Raw genomic sequence first — 18628 nt, forward strand, 5'->3', positions numbered from 1 at the left:
ATCTTAAGTTGAAAAGGACGAAAATAACCTTAAAATTTTTAGATTTCGGCATGTCTTAAACGGATGTGTTGTAACAACCCAAAATTTCAATTTTTTAAATCCGGAATTAAGAAATTTCAAAATAGTCATTTTCACTACATTAAAAAATTCTGCGATTAATTGGTGTTTGAATAAATTATTTTCGTCACATTTTAAATTAATTTGACACCAAAATTGATTCTATTTCGAAAATTTCTAAATTTTTGGGTACTTCGCGTACCAAGATTTTAATCGAGAAATTTATCTGACCGTGTCCGGGAGTATTCAAAAAGATTTTAAATAAGGGTTCATCTAATTAGCTTGTTGAGAAAATTCATTTTCAACCCCCAAAGTATTTAAAATAGCATTTCTAGTCTATGGTTCATGTTGCTTGGTGAACCACAAACCTCTTAGCCTTGTCTGATGCTTTTAGAAAATCAACCAAACTACCATTTTTCCCTCCACCAATCATGGGAGAATCTCCTAGGGGGCGTTTGGTTCATGGAATCTTGGATTACCCCAGGTAATAAGATTACCTCCAGGAAGGTAATGTGAGATTACCGGAATGTAAGATTACCTTATGGGGTCGTTTGGTTCACGGAATCTCAGATTACCTTAGGGAATATTAGATTGCTGGGAATGTTAGATTCCTGTGTTTGGTTAAAATTGGGGTATGTAATATAATCATGTTTGGTTTAAGGTTATTAAAATAAATAAATAAGATAACAGTATCATATATAATTACATGATTTTAAAATATTAACTAAAATCTTGAACTTGAGAAAAAAATTATTTTATATGCTAACATAACATAATAAAATATATATATATATATATATATATATATATATATATATATATATATATATATAATAATAAACTAACATAACCAAGGTTATCTTACATTACCTAAGATTTTGAAGGGAATCACATTCCCTTCAAAATCCTATGTGGAGGGAATGTAACATTCCTTGGGAATGTTAGATTCCCTAAGATAATATGAACCAAACACCGGAATGTGAGCTATGGAATGTCACATTCCCTTGGTTATGTTATATAACCCGAACCAAACGCCCCCCTAGGGTTTTGCACCCTATAAAACCACACCTTCTTCCTCATTAATCCCTGATCTCATTCCCTTGCCTCTCCCAACCTTGTTTTCTAGAAAGAATAAAGAAACACAATAAGTTCTATTCTCCACCATTCATCTACTCCCTTTGTTTTGATGCCCTATTTGCCTATATTCTTTGAGTTCTCTTAGGCTTAGTTTGTTGTTGATGTTTGGGGTGTTTAGGTGGTAAAGAAAATGGTGGAAGTTGCTAGTTCACTGTGTATGAAGAATTACTTGACTAAGTGATCTGATGATGTTTTTATTGAGTAAAGAAGCATGATCATTTGAGAATATATGATTTATTATGAAAGCATGACTAGATTGTGATATTTGATCAGTGTGAAATGAAGCACATGTTGTTGATAGAATGAATAGAATTTGCTATGTTGCAAATCGAGCATGACGTTATATTCTTAAGTATTTCATGTTATTTCATACATGGTTTAGAAGCATGTTATAGAGCATTTTGGCATCTCACATATGTCATATTTCAAAAATGCATAAGGGGTCAACGTGAGCCCAAGTATTATTTTCGAAAATCAGGAGCATGTGTATAGCATTCTTTGATGAATTTGAGAAGTAGTAAAGTTGTTGCATGCATAAGATTGATGCATGAGAGATATATTTATGTATTATCTATATCGGTGAGGTTTTGGAGAACCCGTTTGGACTATGTCCTCTCGGATGATTGTTATGGACATTGCGGTCCTAGTACATGTAACGCGGAGTATTCCCACGTTACGAGGTTGGAAACTACCAGCCAGGCTTGGAATCCTGGTAGGGGGTGTGCACACTGAAAGTTCGATACCTAATTCCGCAGCGTGTGAACCACGAGATTGGTTCCGTAGACAGTAGGAGATATTGGGTCGGACTTACGCCATTCTCGATGGGGCAATTCACGCTACGGTGAAACCCTGGGCCGTCTACGAGCGAAAAGATAAAGAAAGCGAGTCAATAGAGACTCGAGAGAAAGAAAACGAGTCAAGAGAGACTCAAGGAAAGAAATCGAGTCAAGAGAGACTCAAGAGAAAGAAAGCGAGTCAAGAGAGACTCAATAGTAAGAAAGAAAGAAAGAAAGAGACCTCCACAGAAAGTACTCTATTGTTGCACGAGATTGCATATAAGTATGAGTATATTGTTGCACGAGATTGCATATACGTATGAGTATATTGTTGCACGAGGTTGCACATGAGTATGAGTATATTGTTGCACGAGATTGCATATACGTATGAGTATATTGTTGCACGAGATTGCATATAAGTATGAGTGTATTGTTGCACGAGATTGCATATAAGTATGAGTATATTGTTGCACGAGATTGCGCATAAGTATGAGTATGTTGTTGCACGAGATTGCATATAAGTATGAGTATATTGTTGCACGAGGTTGCACATGAGTATGATTATAGCATTGCACAAGATTGCATTCGAGTAAAGTATCGGCATGAGAGTACATAATGTGAATGTTGATTTATAATTGTTTTGTTGTATTAGTAGTCTTGTTTATCGAATTATGAGATGAGAATATGAAAGCATGAGTATACCTGTTATATGGTTTATTAGCATGATCCTATCTGTAAGTATGAATTGTTTGATAAGTTATTTGAGAAAATATTATGTTGTTGAATCTAAGTGAACAGTCTTATGTATATATATGAGCATGCCAGCTGATATAATATGGTGCAAGCATCTAGATAGAGTGTGACAAATTTAAAGATGATTTGAGATTGAGTTATTATTTATAAAGAAAGCAAATGTTTTCAAAGTATACTCTATAGTACTTTACAGGGTTGAGTGTGGTTATACTTAGCTTCGTGCTAACGGGTGTTTTCCTATTTGTCTATGTGTTGCTTGCAAAATCCCTTTCAGGTAGACCCAGCAGTGTGAAGAAGTCGAGTTAGATTAGTCTCGTAGTTAGAGATGTCTAAACTCTAGATTGATTGATGATCATATTTTGATGATTAGACTTATTAACTTTATGTTCTTTTGAGGATGTTGTAGACTTTTGGGGTGACGTTTTTCCCCCTTATGTTTCCAGTATTTTATTTAGATACTAGATTTTATCTTATTTTTAGTTTTACCCTTTAGCCTGTGCAATCACCACAGAGTGGTGGTTGTGGCGGTGACACTCCCACTATTTATCTTTTTGTTAATATTTTCGCTGCTTAGTTTTTTTTAATGTCTGTTTAGAGGTATAATTAAGAGTTAGAAAAGTGGGGTGTTACAAATTGGTATCAGAGCGGTACGAACCGCGGGAGACTTAGAAAGTTTGATCCTTAAGATTGAGTATAGAAACTCTAAGTGAAAGTCCTAGGAAGGACAAGTTATGGAAATACCTCTAAGTTGAAGTCTTAAGAAAGACTAGATAAGAAGAGAACATTAAGTGGAAATCCTAAGAAGGATAAGATTAGGGAAAGAACCCTAAGTTATGAAGATTGAGATAAGAAAGACTCTAAGTCCAGTGACTAAGTATGAGAATCAGAGTTAAGAGAAACTCTAAGTATCAGTTAGGAACGCGGTGAGGTCGTGAGTTCCTTTGTGCTTGCTTATATGTTTTGTGCTTTATCAATGTGTTTAAAGTGCTTTTATATATCTTTTGAAAGTGAAGCAGAGAAGTTTTCAGTGAGAAGTTAAAGTGAAAGTTAAAAGTTGAGATATTTGAAAGTTAAAGTTTGAAAGTGGAAGCCTTGTAAAAGTTCTAATGTAAAGAGTATAAGAGTTTATACTTGTGTCTTGCTTATGTGATTTATCAATGTGCTTGTTATGCGTTGTTATATGTTTCGAGTAAAGTAGAGAAGTAAAGAGAGAAGTTGAAAGAGAAAAACCAAGAGTTTGAGAGTTAAAGCTTAGAAGATGAGTTATTTTGTTAAGTTGTTAAAGTAGATGATAAGAGATGCCTTTGTTGCCTTGCGTGATTTGCTTGTTGCAAGTTTGTCTTAAGAATAGAGAAGTTAGAATTAGCTAACTTATTAGTCGTGCTAACAAGAATGATCTGTTCTGGTCATGTACGAAGGGTTTCACGATGCCGCCGCGAAGAGTCGGAGAGGAATCTCCTCGCTCCTCAGGACCTGGAGCGTCGTCATCTACGGATTTGACTGAGAGTCTGCGCCAGCTCACCCAGTTAACCCAGACCATAGGAGTTGCCGTACTCAATGGGAATAACGGTGGCAGTGACGTGTCCAGAAAGATCACAGGACGCAATCCACCATGTTTCTTGGGTCAGGAGGATCCGGAAGTTCTTGAGGGTTGGATCCGCACATTTGACAAGTTGTTTAACGTGGTAGGATGCCCAGAGGATCAGCGAGTAGAGGCTGCCATATACTATCTACAGGGAGAGGCTGACCATTGGTGGGTCATGGAGGGACTGGTTGTCCAGGCAAGGGAAGGGTTTGACTGGGGAATGTTCAAGACGGTGATGCGAGAGAGATTCTACCCAGAGCATGTCAAGGCTGCCAAGTATGAGGATTTCTTGCACTCGAGCAAGGAAGTTTGACCGTTCAGGAGTATCATGCCCGCTTTGTGGCATTGTCTCGATTTGCTCCTACTTTGGTACCTGATGAGGCGAGTAGGGCTCGCAAGTTCATCCGAGGATTGCACTTTGATGCTCAGAAATCCTTCTCCGCGGCGAGATTTGATACATTGAATGAAGCTTATGAGGCAGCTACTGGTTACTCCAGGATTCAACAGTTGCATCGCGACGCCATGCAAGGGATGAAGAAAAAGAATGAAGGGATAGAAGCACAGTCGAATAAGGGACACGGGTTCAATCCGACGGGCAGGCTTGACCATAGAGGTGGGGAAAGGAGGAACATGACTAAGAGACAGGGAGCTGGATCTGGAGGACCACCGAGAGAGGGGACTTCGGTATGTCTGAGATGTGGCAAAGATCATCCTAAGACCACTTGTGGAGGATTGCCTGTAGTTTGCTTTCCGGTGTGGGAAGCCGGGTCATAGAGCCGCTATTTGTCGTTCCCCGAGGATAGAGGCATCTCATGGTACGATCCCGAGCCAGCCACCCAGAGGTCCGATCAACCAGGCGCTGAATCAAGCTATGGGACATGGCTATCCACCGAGAGAAGGTCCGCACAGAAATGGGAATCACGGACGGGGCGGAGCGCAACAAGGACGTACCGGAGGAGCTGGACCAAGAAGGATTATGGTCATGGGACAAACTCAGGCCTGAGATCGCAATCTAGAGAAAGGTAACACTCTAACTTGGAATGAGTGTGTTGATTTTACTTGAATGCTTAATTAGATGTGCATGCTTGAGAAGTTGTTACAAGTTGTTGCAAGATGTTAAAAGATGTGTCAATCTAGGAATTTTGTGAATTTAGAAGTTAAATGAGTTAGTTTTGGGGAAAAGCTTAGACTTGAATGCTATGAATTAACGAACAAGAGAATTAGAAGAATGAAAATAGATATGAGTAAGAATGAAAAAGAAAAATCGTTAGGAAACGATTGAGGTTTAAATAAGAGAGATGTTTACTGAAATATAAGTGAAAACAAGAAAATAAGGATACAACGAGGAAAGAAATTGGATAAGAATCTAACTTAAGCAATTCCCGGGAGGAATTTGAAAGTCAAAGGATTGACAACAAAATTGGCATTTATTAAAGTCGAGGACTGCATCCAATTTTGACCCGATTTGAAGATTTGACAAAGGCGGAGGACCGATTTCAATTTGTGGTCGAACCGGATCCGACCCGGTTACTCGACCCCGTGGCGGGTCTAGGCCACGGGCCGGAACGGAGCCCGTTCCATGAGATGGAACATGGTCACGGAACACGTAACGGTCCGTGACCTGGGGGCCGTGTCAGCTACGCTGACAACGGACCATGGCACGGCCCATTGGGAAGGCCGCTGCCAAGCCCCACCCCCCTAAAACCCTTGTGCTGATTTTTCCAAGGCAGAGACCAAATTCACATCATCTTCTTCTTCTTCTCTTCACCGCTACACACTGCCTCAACCTCAACCAAAAACCTATCTTCTCCAAATCAACATCTTTCATCAAGAAAACTTCAAGAGTGTCTTCCCCAAGTCATTCTAAGTACGAGAAAAATATTAGTTGGATCATCCACTGCAATTTTAACGAGATCAAGACAATAAGCTTGAACAACAATGGTGAAGGGAAAACAACAAGTAGAAGGAACAAGTCAGGAAGCACCTACCTACTCTGTAATAGGAGGTAAAACCTATTTTCCCGAATTCTTTTCCGAAGATTTTAATAGCATATTGGAAAATCGAGGTTTGTTGAGGAAATTCCTAAGAATTCAAGAAGAAATTTATCCTGACTTAGTGATTGAATTTTATGAGAATTTGTCCACAAAATATAAGAAGGAAGTGACTTCGATTGTCTCTAATGTGAGAGGTATGAAAGTAGAATTGACACCACAAAAACTGTCAAATTGGTTTAACTTGTCGTTGGATGGATTGGATATGTATGACAGGGACGATTGGGTCGCCCACGCGGGGTTGACACATCAGGAGTATTTGAGATACATGACCGGGAGTAGGGAGGAGTTCCCTAAAGAGTATCGCCCCGAGAGACCCACTTTGTCTGGGGAGAAGAAATTATTAGTTTTGTTGATAGAAGAGTGCTTGTTTCCGTGTAGGAACAACTCTATGGAGATTGGTAGTTGGACGTGTACCATTGCCTTTATGTTGAGATTTGGTCGTGCTATTAATTTTCCAGTTTTGATACTTAAGCACATGGCTTACTTTAAAGCAAAGAACAAGAAGAATCTACCCTATGGCATGATGTTAAGCTGGGTTTTCAAAAGGATGAATTTACCCAAGTTAGGAGAAACGATACAAAGAACCACTAGGTCGGCTTTGAATGCCGCGAATCTGAAATATTATGAGCTGTATCAGGTTGCTGAGAACAAGTATCTGTCCCTAGCTGACATTGCTAAGAAGCCCTTGGATGAGAGAATTACTTTGGTGGTTAGCTTGAATGTACCCCAACGAAAGTGGTCGAATGTTGGAATTGAAGCCGGACACATAGCTGAGGCCAGTGGAGAAGGGGTTGCAATGGGAACTGATTCGGGAGTTGGCATGAGTCACGAGGGAGCACCAGTTACGGCTACTCAGCCGAGAGCACCACAGGGTTACATGAATGGGCCTCAATGACCTACTTATGAGGATTTATATGCTATGATCAACAACCGTTTCGACAATTTTAGTGCCCAAGTGAGCTACGGATTTTCCAACTTTGATCAACGAGCATCAGTCATAGAGCAAAGGATGGGGATCGAGAATGTGCAAAGATGGACTCCCTATGGTTGGGATCCGAGCTACATGCCACCAGGTGATTCATCGGGAGGTTTTGATCAAGGTAACTAATTAAGCTTTTGAGTTCAGTCTGCAGATTTGTTTGAGTAGTTGTTAAGAGGTTAGTAGAGCTAGATAAGAACTCAGAGATTCCTAAATCTTTCCAAAGTGATCCAACAGAAAATTTCAACCTTTTGATTATATCACCCTTTCTTTTCGAGAACTTAATCCACCCGTTTCTTCTAAGTTTCGGGACGAAACTTCTTTTAAGGGGGATAGAGTGTAACAACCCAAAATTTCAATTTTTAAATCCGGTATTAAGAAATTTCAAAATAGTCATTTTCACTCCATTAAAATTTTTTGCGATTAATTGGTGTTTGAATAAATTATTTTCGTCACATTTTAAATTAATTCGACACCAAAATTGATTCTATTTCGAAAATTCCTAAATTTTCGAGTACTTCGCGTACCAAGATTTTAATCTAGAAATTTATCTGAGCGAGACCGGGAGTATTCAAAAAGATTTTAAACAAGGGATCATCTAAATAGTTTTTTGAGAAAATTCATTTTCAACCCCCAAAGTATTTAAAATAGCATTTCTAGTCTATGGTTCATGTTGCTTGGTGAACCACAAACCTCTTAGCCTTGTCTGATGCTTTTAGAAAATCAACCAAACTGCCATTTTTCCCTCCACCAATCATGGGAGAATCTCCTAGGGTTTTGCACCCTATAAAACCACACCTTCTTCCTCATTAATCCCCGATCTCATTCCCTTGCCTCTCCCAACCTTGTCTGCTAGAAAGAAGAAAGACATACAGTAAGGTCTATTCTCCACCATTCATCTACTCCCTTTGTTTCGATGCCCTTTTTGCCTATATTCTTTGAACGAACGGCACATAACCTATCATGCTTTTCTAAACATAATCAACACCCAAACATGCGATTTCCCCACCCGATAATCCAAGAATAATATCATACGATACAACCTAGGGTTCTAATCACTTTTATATCCACAAGGATACGATTCGTCTTCTAATTGCAAGATTCGGTAAGAATAACACATAAGCATCAAGAGCGTCACACAATTATCAAGAACAACACATAATCATCAAGAACTCCATATAATCATCAAGAACACCATAATTATCAAGAATCTCCCAATATCAAGATTATCAAGATCCCCCATGGGATCATCACATCAATCATCAATAATAATCATCACAAGTCATTAATACACAGTAATATGGGGAAACCCTAAGGGGGAATCATAACTATGAAAATAGGTTTTGTTGAGACATGGGTTACCTCTCGCCTTAATCAATTCCTTGGCTATGAAGGATCTTTCTTTAAGCTTCCTTGCTTTCTTGATTTCTCCTAAGGGGATTCTTGGAGCTCTTTTTGGGGTGGTGGGGCGTTAATCTTGTGGGGAGTCCTAGGTGCCTCTTAAGTCCCTTATTTATATATTTAGGAGTCCTAATTAGGAACTAATATTATAGGCTCGCTAATTCTATTCCTTTTGGAACTAAGGATTGGGTTTAGGGGTTGGGTTTATATATGAGGGCCCATGGACTATGGTGGGCCTTTTTCCCTAATTAATTATAATTTATTCTCTCTCTTGGGCTATTGATTAATTAATTAAATGGTTTTAGAGGCCGTAACACGGGGTGTTACACCCGATGAAGTGACGGGGTACAAGGGGCCGACCATGAGGAGTTCCGCTCCAGGTCCCTGACACTGATTCTGAGAAGAATCTGTGCAGTGGTCGGGCCATTGTGGCTCGGCTCATCGGGACCGTCTCGACGCACGTTTTGGCTTTGATTTCGTTGAAATTGGATTAAAAATGAGTATGTTATGAAGGTTTTAGTGATGATTTGCTACACAAAGTATATATTTGCTAGTTCACTGTGTATGAAGAATTATTTGACTAAGTGATCTGATGATGTTTTTATTGAGTAAAGAAGCATGATCATTTGAGAATATGATTTATTATGAAAGCATGACTAGATTGTGATATTTGATCAATGTGAAATGAAGCACATGTTGTTGATAGAATGAATAGAATTTGCTATGTTGCAAACCGAGCATGACGCTATATTCTTAAGTATTTCATGTTATTTCATACATGGTTTAGAAGCATGTTATAGAGCATTTTGGCATCTCACATATGTCATATTTCAAAAATACATAAGGGGCCAACGTGAGCCCAAGTATTATTTTCGAAAACCATGAGCATGTGTATAGCATTCTTTGATGCATTTGAGAAGTAGTAAAGTTGTTGCATGCATAAGATTGATGCATGAGAGATATATATATGTATTATCTATATCGGTGAGGTTTTGGAGGACCCGTTTGGACTATGTCCTCTCGGATGATTGTTATGGACATTGCGGTCCTAGTACATGTAACGCGGAGTATTCCCACATTACGAGGTTGGAAACTACCAGTCAGGCTTGGAATCCTGGTAGGGGGTGTGCACACTGAAAGTTCGATACCTGATTCCACAGCGCGTGAACCTCGAGATTGGTTCCGTAGACAGTAGGAGATATTGGGTCGGACTTACGCCGTTCCCGATGGGCAATTCACGCTACGGTGAAACCCTGAGCCGTCTACGAGCGAAAAGAGAAAGAACGCGAATCAATAGAGACTCGAGAGAAAGAAAGCGAGTCAAGAGAGACTCAAGAGAAAGAAATCGAGTCAAGAGAGACTCAAGAGAAAGAAAACGAGTCAAGAGAGACTCAATAGTAAGAAAAAAAGAAAGAGACCTCCACAGAAAGTACTCTATTGTTGCACGAGATTGCATATAAGTATGAGTATATTGTTGCACGAGATTGCATATAAGTATGAGTATATTGTTGCACGAGATTGCATATAAGTATGAGTATATTGTTGCACGAGGTTGCACATGAGTATGAGTATATTGTTGCATGAGATTGCATATAAGTATGAGTATATTGTTGCACGAGATTGCATATAAGTATGAGTATATTGTTGCACGAGATTGCATATAAGTATGAGTATATTGTTGCACGATGTTGCACATGAGTATGAGTATATTGTTGCACAAGATTGCATATAAGTATGAGTATATTGTTGCACGAGATTGCGTATAAGTATGAGTATGTTGTTGCACGAGATTGCATATAAGTATGAGTATATTGTTGCACGAGGTTGCACATGAGTATGATTATAGCATTGCACAAGATTGCATTCGAGTAAAGTATCGTATGAGAGTACATAATGTGAATGTTGACTTATAATCGTTTTGTTGTATTAGAAGTCTTGTTTATCGAATTATGAGATGAGAATATGAAAGCATGAGTATACCTGTTATATGGTTTATTAGCATGATCTTATCTGTAAGTATGAATTGTTTGATAAGTTTTTTGAGAAAATATTATGTTGTTGAATCTAAGTGAACAGTCTTATGTATATATATGAGCATGCCAGCTGATATAATATGGTGCAAGCATCTAGATAGAGTGTGACAAATTTAAAGATGATTTGAGATTGAGTTATTATTTATAAAGAAAGCAAATGTTTTCAAAGTATACTCTATAATAGTACTTTACAGGGTTGAGAGTGGTTATACTTAGCTTCGTGTTAACGGGTGTTTTCCTATTTAGAGTTATAATTAAGAGTTAGAAAAGTGGGGTGTTACATGTGTGGCTGGCGTGATAAATTTTGACACTAAAATAATAGCTGTGGATGAAAATTGGTACTAAAATAATAATCGTGGATGAAATTGATAAGAATTAAACGATTGAACCAAAACTGTCATTTTGTTAATACTCTTGAAACCAAAATTGATATTTGCTCATAATCTACTATACTAATAAGAGCCCAAGAGAGTTAGGCCTATAATGGGTAGAAAAAATGGCGGTCAAATTTTTTAATCAAATGAATGGCTCTGATTGATCAGATTTTAATTTTTCCTTAAGATTTACTAATTTATCCTTAATGAATATGATTATCCGTTAACTTTTCCGTTAAATATTATCTTTTCCGTTACTTTCGGTTAGTTCACCGTTAACTTACTCATTGATTTCAATAATAAAGGTCTTAGGTTCGAACCTCATCCTAATCAAAGTTGGCATAATTAGTACTTTATTTTAGTCTTATTAAATTAAAATAATAATTTAGTAGCTACAACAAAAAATAATACATATGCATTTCTTTAATTTAGAATTATGTGTCTACAATGTCGTTATTCAAAAAAAATTATTCATTATCAATAAATTAAATAAGAGAAATAATTTCATTAGTTATATTGTCATTATTTTTCTCCAATATAAAAATTCTTTACATTCAAATTCATCAATTGATTATGTTCGCTACATTGTCCCTACAATGTCTTTACTAAAAAAAATTATTCATTATCAATAAATTAATTAAGAGACATAATTTTATTAGTTCTATTGTCTTTATATTTCTCCAAGTAAAAATTCTTTACATTCAAATTTCAAATTCATCAATTGATTATATTCACTACATTGTCTATTATTTTTTTGTGCACTATTTTTTAATTAAATATCAAAGTTATAATACAAAATAATGCTATATAGTCGTTTAGCAAGTATTTTATTAATACCATGAAAATTTTTAAAAAATATAATTAATAAAGCCAATCATATTAACTATTTGAGGGATTTGTTGACAAAGAGAGTATTCAAATCTCACAACAAATTGAAGTGAGAATTACCTCGCAATCTCCTTGTTTGACAATCTGTGGTTAGCGTTAGTGAATTTGACCAGCGAATTATATCAACGGTTGGTAAAAAGATATTTGAAAAAATTAGTTTTTGTTTAGATTAACATGTAAAATGACCTAAGGGTATACATATATTTAATAATAATAATAATAATAATAATAATAATAATAATAATAATAATAATAATAATAATAATAATAATAATAATAGTTTTAAAAAAAAAATTAAGTCAATCATATTAACTACTTGAGGGATTTATTGACAAAAAGAGTATTCAAATCACACAACAAATTGATGTAGGAAACTAACTCCTAATATCCTTGTTTGGCAATCAGCAATTAACTTTTCAATATTAGTATATATTTAATATTTTATGCCCTAATTTTAATTTACTTTCAATTATGTCCCGTATTTGGTTTCAATCATACCTATACAATTATTTTATTGCCAATTATAATCAAACTTGACTATATTATCTTGCATTTGTAAATTTATAATTGCCAATTTAAATACGTAAATTTAACATTCAATTATCTATGCACGAACAATGTGGACTAATGGTATTCGGGGTGGACTTCCAAGTGGAAGGTTGTGATTTCGAGCCTCAGTGGAGGCGTTATTGGCTCTTTGTGTTTCAGTAGGTTGAGAAAGTATATGAACAGATACTACAATCTAATAGAGCTAGTAGCATTCAAAAAAAAAAAAAAAAAAAAATCTATGCACGAACAATTCCAATATAATCTTGTCTTGATATACTTTAAAGTACTTATTAAAAAAAAAAAACATTGGACATTATCCCAATCACACAATGCACGTAAAAAACTAGTAATTTAGAATAAGGAACGAATTGACCACTCAGTACACAATCGGCAATCATAGCAATTGAATTGTTGTTAAAAAAAAAAAAAAATTGAATTGTTTAACAGGCTGGAATGTAACATAGAAATTGAATTGGGAAGGTGCCCTGACGACGTACATAGTACAAGGTAATATGCTGAAAATATTTGGGCAACTAAAAAGCAAAGTAAATGAACGGGTCAATGATGCTCACACTGCTGTAGGAATCGTACCTCGCTCGCGTGCTATCCAATGCTCACACACCCCAACCCTTACACTGTTCCTCTACACGTTTCGACCAAATAATGGACCAAACACCAGATCCTCACCTATATCTATTGTTAAAATTTAAGGTGAGTAATTTTAAAATTTTAGGTGTGTAGTTTATATTCTTAAGGTGCATGATTTATGTATTAAAGGTGTATTATTTTAATGTTTAATACTAAGTGTGTCAATTCTACATTTAAGGTGCGTCTTTTTGTGTTAATTACACAATCGTACGAAAATTATATTTGCACATGATCCATTTCATATAAATAAATAAATAAATAAATATATAAATATATATATATATATATATATATATATATATATATATATATATATATTAGTTTTTTACGCGTATTGCGCGATTGGAATAATGTCCAATATTTTTTTTTTAAATAAATACTTAAAAGTATATCAATGCAAGATTATATTGAAATTGTTCATGCATAAATAATTGAATGTTGAATTTGCATATTTAAATAGGTAATTCTAAGTTTAAAAATGCAAGATAATATACTCAAGATTGATTATAGTTGTATAGGTATGGTTGAAACCAAATTTGGGACATAAGGGAGAGCAAATAAAAATTAGGGTATAAAATATTAAATATATACAAATATTGAAGAGCTAACTACTGATTGCCAAACAATGACATTGCGAGGTAGTTTCCGACTTCAATTTGTTGTGTGATTTGAATACTCTTTTTGTCAATAAATCTCCCAAGTAGTTAATATATATATATATATATATATATATATATATATCAGGTAAGTTTACATGTTAATCTAAACAGATAATTTTTTCAAATATCTTTTTACCAACCGCTGATATAATTCGTTGGTCAAACACGCTAATATAATCCGCTATTTGCTAACGCTAACCGCTAACTGCTGATTTCCAAATAAGGACATTGCGAGGTAGTTTCCACTTAAATTTGTTGTGTGATTTGAATACTCTCTTTGTCAACAAATCTCCGAAATAGTTAATATGATTGCCTTAATTTTATATATATATATATATATATATATATATATATATATATATATATATATATATATATATATATATATATATATATATTTTCATGGTATTAATAAAATACTTGGTAAATAAATATATAGCATTATTTTGTATTATAACGTTAATATTTAATTAAAAAATAGTGTACAAAAAAAGATAATAGACAATATAGTGAATATAATCGATTGATGAATTTGAATGTAATGAATTTTTACATTAGAGAACAATAAAGACAATATAACTAATGAAATTATTTCTCTTAATTAATTTTTTGATAATGAATAATTTTTTTTAATAAAGACATTGTAGGGACAATGTAGCGAATATAATCAATTGATGAATTTGAATGTAAAGAATTTTTACATTGGAGAAAAATAAAAACAATATAACTAATGAACTTATTTCTCTTAGTTAATTTATCGATAATGAATACTTTTCTTTTGAATAAAGACATTATAGACGCATAATTCTAAATTAAAGAGATGCATATGTATTTTTTTGTTGTAGCTACTAAAGTATTTATAATTTAATAAGAGTAAAATAGAATACTAATTATGCCAATTTTGATTGAGATGGAGTTCGAACCTAATACATTTCTTATTGAAATCAATAAGTTAACGGAGAATATAAATTTTAAGTGAATTTTGATTATGATGGGGTTCGAACCTAAAACCTTTCTTATTGAAATTATATAATTAAGGATAAATTTGGAAATTTCAAAGAAAAATTAAAATATGAACAATCTGAACCATTCATTCGATTTAATAATTTGACGGATATTTTTTCTAACCATTATAGGCCTAATTTCTTTTGACTCTTATTAGTAATACTAGTTTTTTACGCACATTATTGCGCGATTGAAATAATGCCCAATGTTTTTTTTTTTTTTTTAAATAAGTAGTATAAAGTATATCAAGGTATCTAACTAACTACTTTAGGTCATTTTACATGTTAATCTAAACAGTTAATTTTTTGAAATATCTTTTTACCAACTGTTGATATAATTCGCTGGTCAAATTCGCTAATATAATCCGTTAACGCTAACCGCTAACTACTAATTGTCAAACAAGGACATTGCGAAGGTAGTTCTCACTTCAATTTGTTGTGTGATTTTAATACTCTCTTTGTCAACAAATCCCTCAAGTAGTTAATATGATTGGCTTTATTAATTATATATATTTTTATTTTTTTATATATTTAAGTACTATAAAATATATCAATGCAAAATTATATTAGAATTGTTCATGCATAGATAATTAAATGTTGAATTTGCGTATTTAAATAGGTAATTCTAAGTTTACAAATGCAAGATAATATAGTCAAGATTAATTATAATTGTGAGAAGATTAATTATAATTGTCAATAAAATTGTTGTATGCATATGGTTGAAACCAAATACGGGAAATAAGGGAGAGCAAATAAAAATTAGGGCATAAAATATTAAATATATACTAATATTGAAGGGCTAACTGCTAATTGCTAAACAAGGACATTGCGAGATAGTTTCTCACCTCAATTTGTTGTGTGATTTGAATACTTTTTTTGTCAATAAATCCCCCAAAGTAGTTAATATGATTGGCTTAATTATACTTTTTTTATTGATAATGAATAATTATTATTTTTTGACAATATAAAGACAATATAACTAATGAAATTATTTCTCTTATTTAATTTATTGATAATGAATAATTATTATTTTTTGAATAAAGACATAGTACACACATAATTCTAAATTAAAGAAATGCATATGTATTATTTTTTGTTATAGCTACTAAATTATTAATTAATTTAATAAGAGTAAAATAGAGTACTAATTATACCAACTTTAATTTGAATGGGATGAGGTTCGAACCTGAGACCTTTCTTATTAAAATCAATGAGTAAGTTAACGGTGAACTAACAGAAACTAACGGAAAAGATAATATTTAACGGAAAAGTTAACGGATAATCATATTCATTAAGGATAAATTAAGAAATCTCAAGGAAAAATTAAAATCTAATCAATCTGAACCATTCATTTGATTAAAAAACTTGACCGCCATTTTTTTTTACCCATTATAGGCCTAACTCTCTTGGGCTCTTATTAGTATAGTAGATTAGTAGATATATATATAAGTAGATAGATATAATATAGATTATGCTGTAAAAGTTGTACTATACAATATTTTGGACAAACATATCCTTGCAGTTATAACTTTTGTTATCTTTTCCACTATTGTTTTCTTGCACATGCATCCATAATATATTTTCTTATTTTTTATCTTCTTCAATAATAATAATTTGAAATAAGGGACAAGGTCACTCATGTGCACATCAAATTGTAAACAATTGAATTGTTGTTTAAAAAAACAAACAATTGAATTGTTTAATAAGCTGGAATGTAACATAGAAATTGAATTGGGAAGGTGCACTGACGACATACATAGTACACGTAATATGCTGAAAATATAATGTAACATAGAAATTGAATTGGGAAGGTGCACTGACGACGTACATAGTACAAGGTAATATGCTGAAAATATTTGGGCAACTAAAAAGCAAAGTAAATGAACGGGTCAATGATGCTCACACTGCTGTAGGAATCGTACCTCGCTCGCGTGCTATCCAATGCTCACACACCCCAACCCTTACACTGTTCCTCTACACGTTTCGACCAAATAATGGACCAAACACCACATCCTCACCTATATCTGTTATACTCCGTATCTTTTTCTTATTCTTTAATTATCATTATTTTAAGGGACCGTTTGGTTCACGAAATGTTCCAATTCGATTAAATAGTGTGTCGCAAAGCATTTAGTGGCGGTTTTCTACAACCGCAGAAATTCATGGGAAACTTATTTAGCGGCGGTTTGTAACCGCCGCTAAATAAATCTATTTATTTTCGTTTGCTTTTAGTGGCGATTTTGAAACCGCCGCTAAATAAATCTATTTATTTTCATTTGTTTTTAGCGACGGTTTTGAAACTGCCGCTAAATAAATCTATTTATTTTCATTTGTTTTTAGCGACGGTTTTGAAACCGCCGCTAAATAAATCTATTTATTTTCGTTTTCTTTTAGTGGCGGTTTCGAAACCGCCGCTAAATAAATCTATTTAGTGGCAGTTATGAACAAAACTAGAGAAATGCACATCAAATTAGCAGTAGATGACAAAGCCAGATGGACCATAAAACTGTAGGCAAATTGTAGACGTGACAAAGTTCACCTATGGCGAATGAATATGATAGTAAACTGTAATAGTTAGCCTAGATAGCCCTATTCAAACTTAATACAGAGTTTTAAAAAGTCTCCAAAATATATTTATTTATCAGAAACACAAAACATAAACGCCAAACCACCAAAGCCTTAAACCTTCCCTCATAAACACAAAACATAAACGCCAATTCGAATCGCCGGTTCACGGTTCAGGATCTAGTTTTTTTTTTTCTTGATTTTAATAAACTGAAATCAAAATATTGGGTTTCGGATCTGAATCATAACTGGAAACTTCCAATTCGATTGCTACAGTGTCCGGTTCAGTTCGAATCAAACCGTGGTCATCCCTACGTATAAGCAATAATCTATACTATATATAAAAACAAAATTCTGAAATTTTAACTTCCCGCCCAATTCCTAAAAAATCTCTCTTCCTAATAAAATATATTGATTTCTACTTTCTATTCGTACAATAATTCTGCGTTAAAATTCTATTCTAATATTATAAAATAGTGTAATACAATCTATACTATCTATATTATATCTATACTATATATAAAAATAAAATCCTGAAATTTTAACTTCCCGCCCAATTCCTAAAAAATCTCTCTTCCTAATAAAATATATTGATTTCTATTCTCCCATTCGTACAATAATTCTGCGCTAAAATTCTATTCTAATATTATAAAATAGTGTAATACAATCTATACTATATATAAAAATAAAATCCTGAAATTTTAACTTCTTGTCCAATTCCTAAAAAATATCTCTTCCTAATAAAATATATTGATTTCTACTTTCCCATTCGTACAATAATTCTGCGTTAAAATTCTATTCTAATATTATAAAATAGTGTAATACAATCTATCCATACTATATATAAAAACAAAATCCTGAAATTTTAACTTCCCGCCCGATTCCTAAAAAATCTCTATTCCTAATAAAATATATTGATTTCTACTTTCTCATTCGTACAATAATTCTGGGTTAAAATTTTATTGTAATATTATAAAATTGTGTAATACTATTCCTATTCTAATCTATATCTATTTTATATATCAGTGTTGCAAAAATCGTGTCGCTGGCCGCGGCGAGGAAGGCCGGAATCGGCCTCCTCAGCAGCCGCCTCGCCGGCTGAACCGGCCTTTAAATTTTTATTTTTATTTTTTAAGGTGTACAGTGTCAAAAGTTCGGCAAGGCAT

At 33.9% G+C, this 18628-nt stretch overlaps 1 protein-coding gene across 1 annotated transcript; it reads left to right on the forward strand.

Annotated features, from left to right (window-relative positions):
* Nucleotides 1-4150: 4150 nt before the first annotated feature.
* Nucleotides 4151-5082, forward strand: LOC109153740. Its single transcript, XM_019301616.1, has 2 exons — nt 4151-4584; nt 4698-5082. The coding sequence occupies exons 1-2, from the start codon at nt 4151-4153 to the stop codon at nt 5080-5082; spliced, it is 819 nt and encodes a 272-aa protein (XP_019157161.1).
* The last annotated feature ends 13546 nt before the right edge of the window (nt 5083-18628 follow it).

Source organism: Ipomoea nil, unplaced genomic scaffold (genome assembly GCF_001879475.1).
Source record: "Ipomoea nil cultivar Tokyo-kokei standard unplaced genomic scaffold, Asagao_1.1 scaffold2530, whole genome shotgun sequence".
Taxonomy (NCBI): Eukaryota; Viridiplantae; Streptophyta; class Magnoliopsida; order Solanales; family Convolvulaceae; genus Ipomoea; species Ipomoea nil.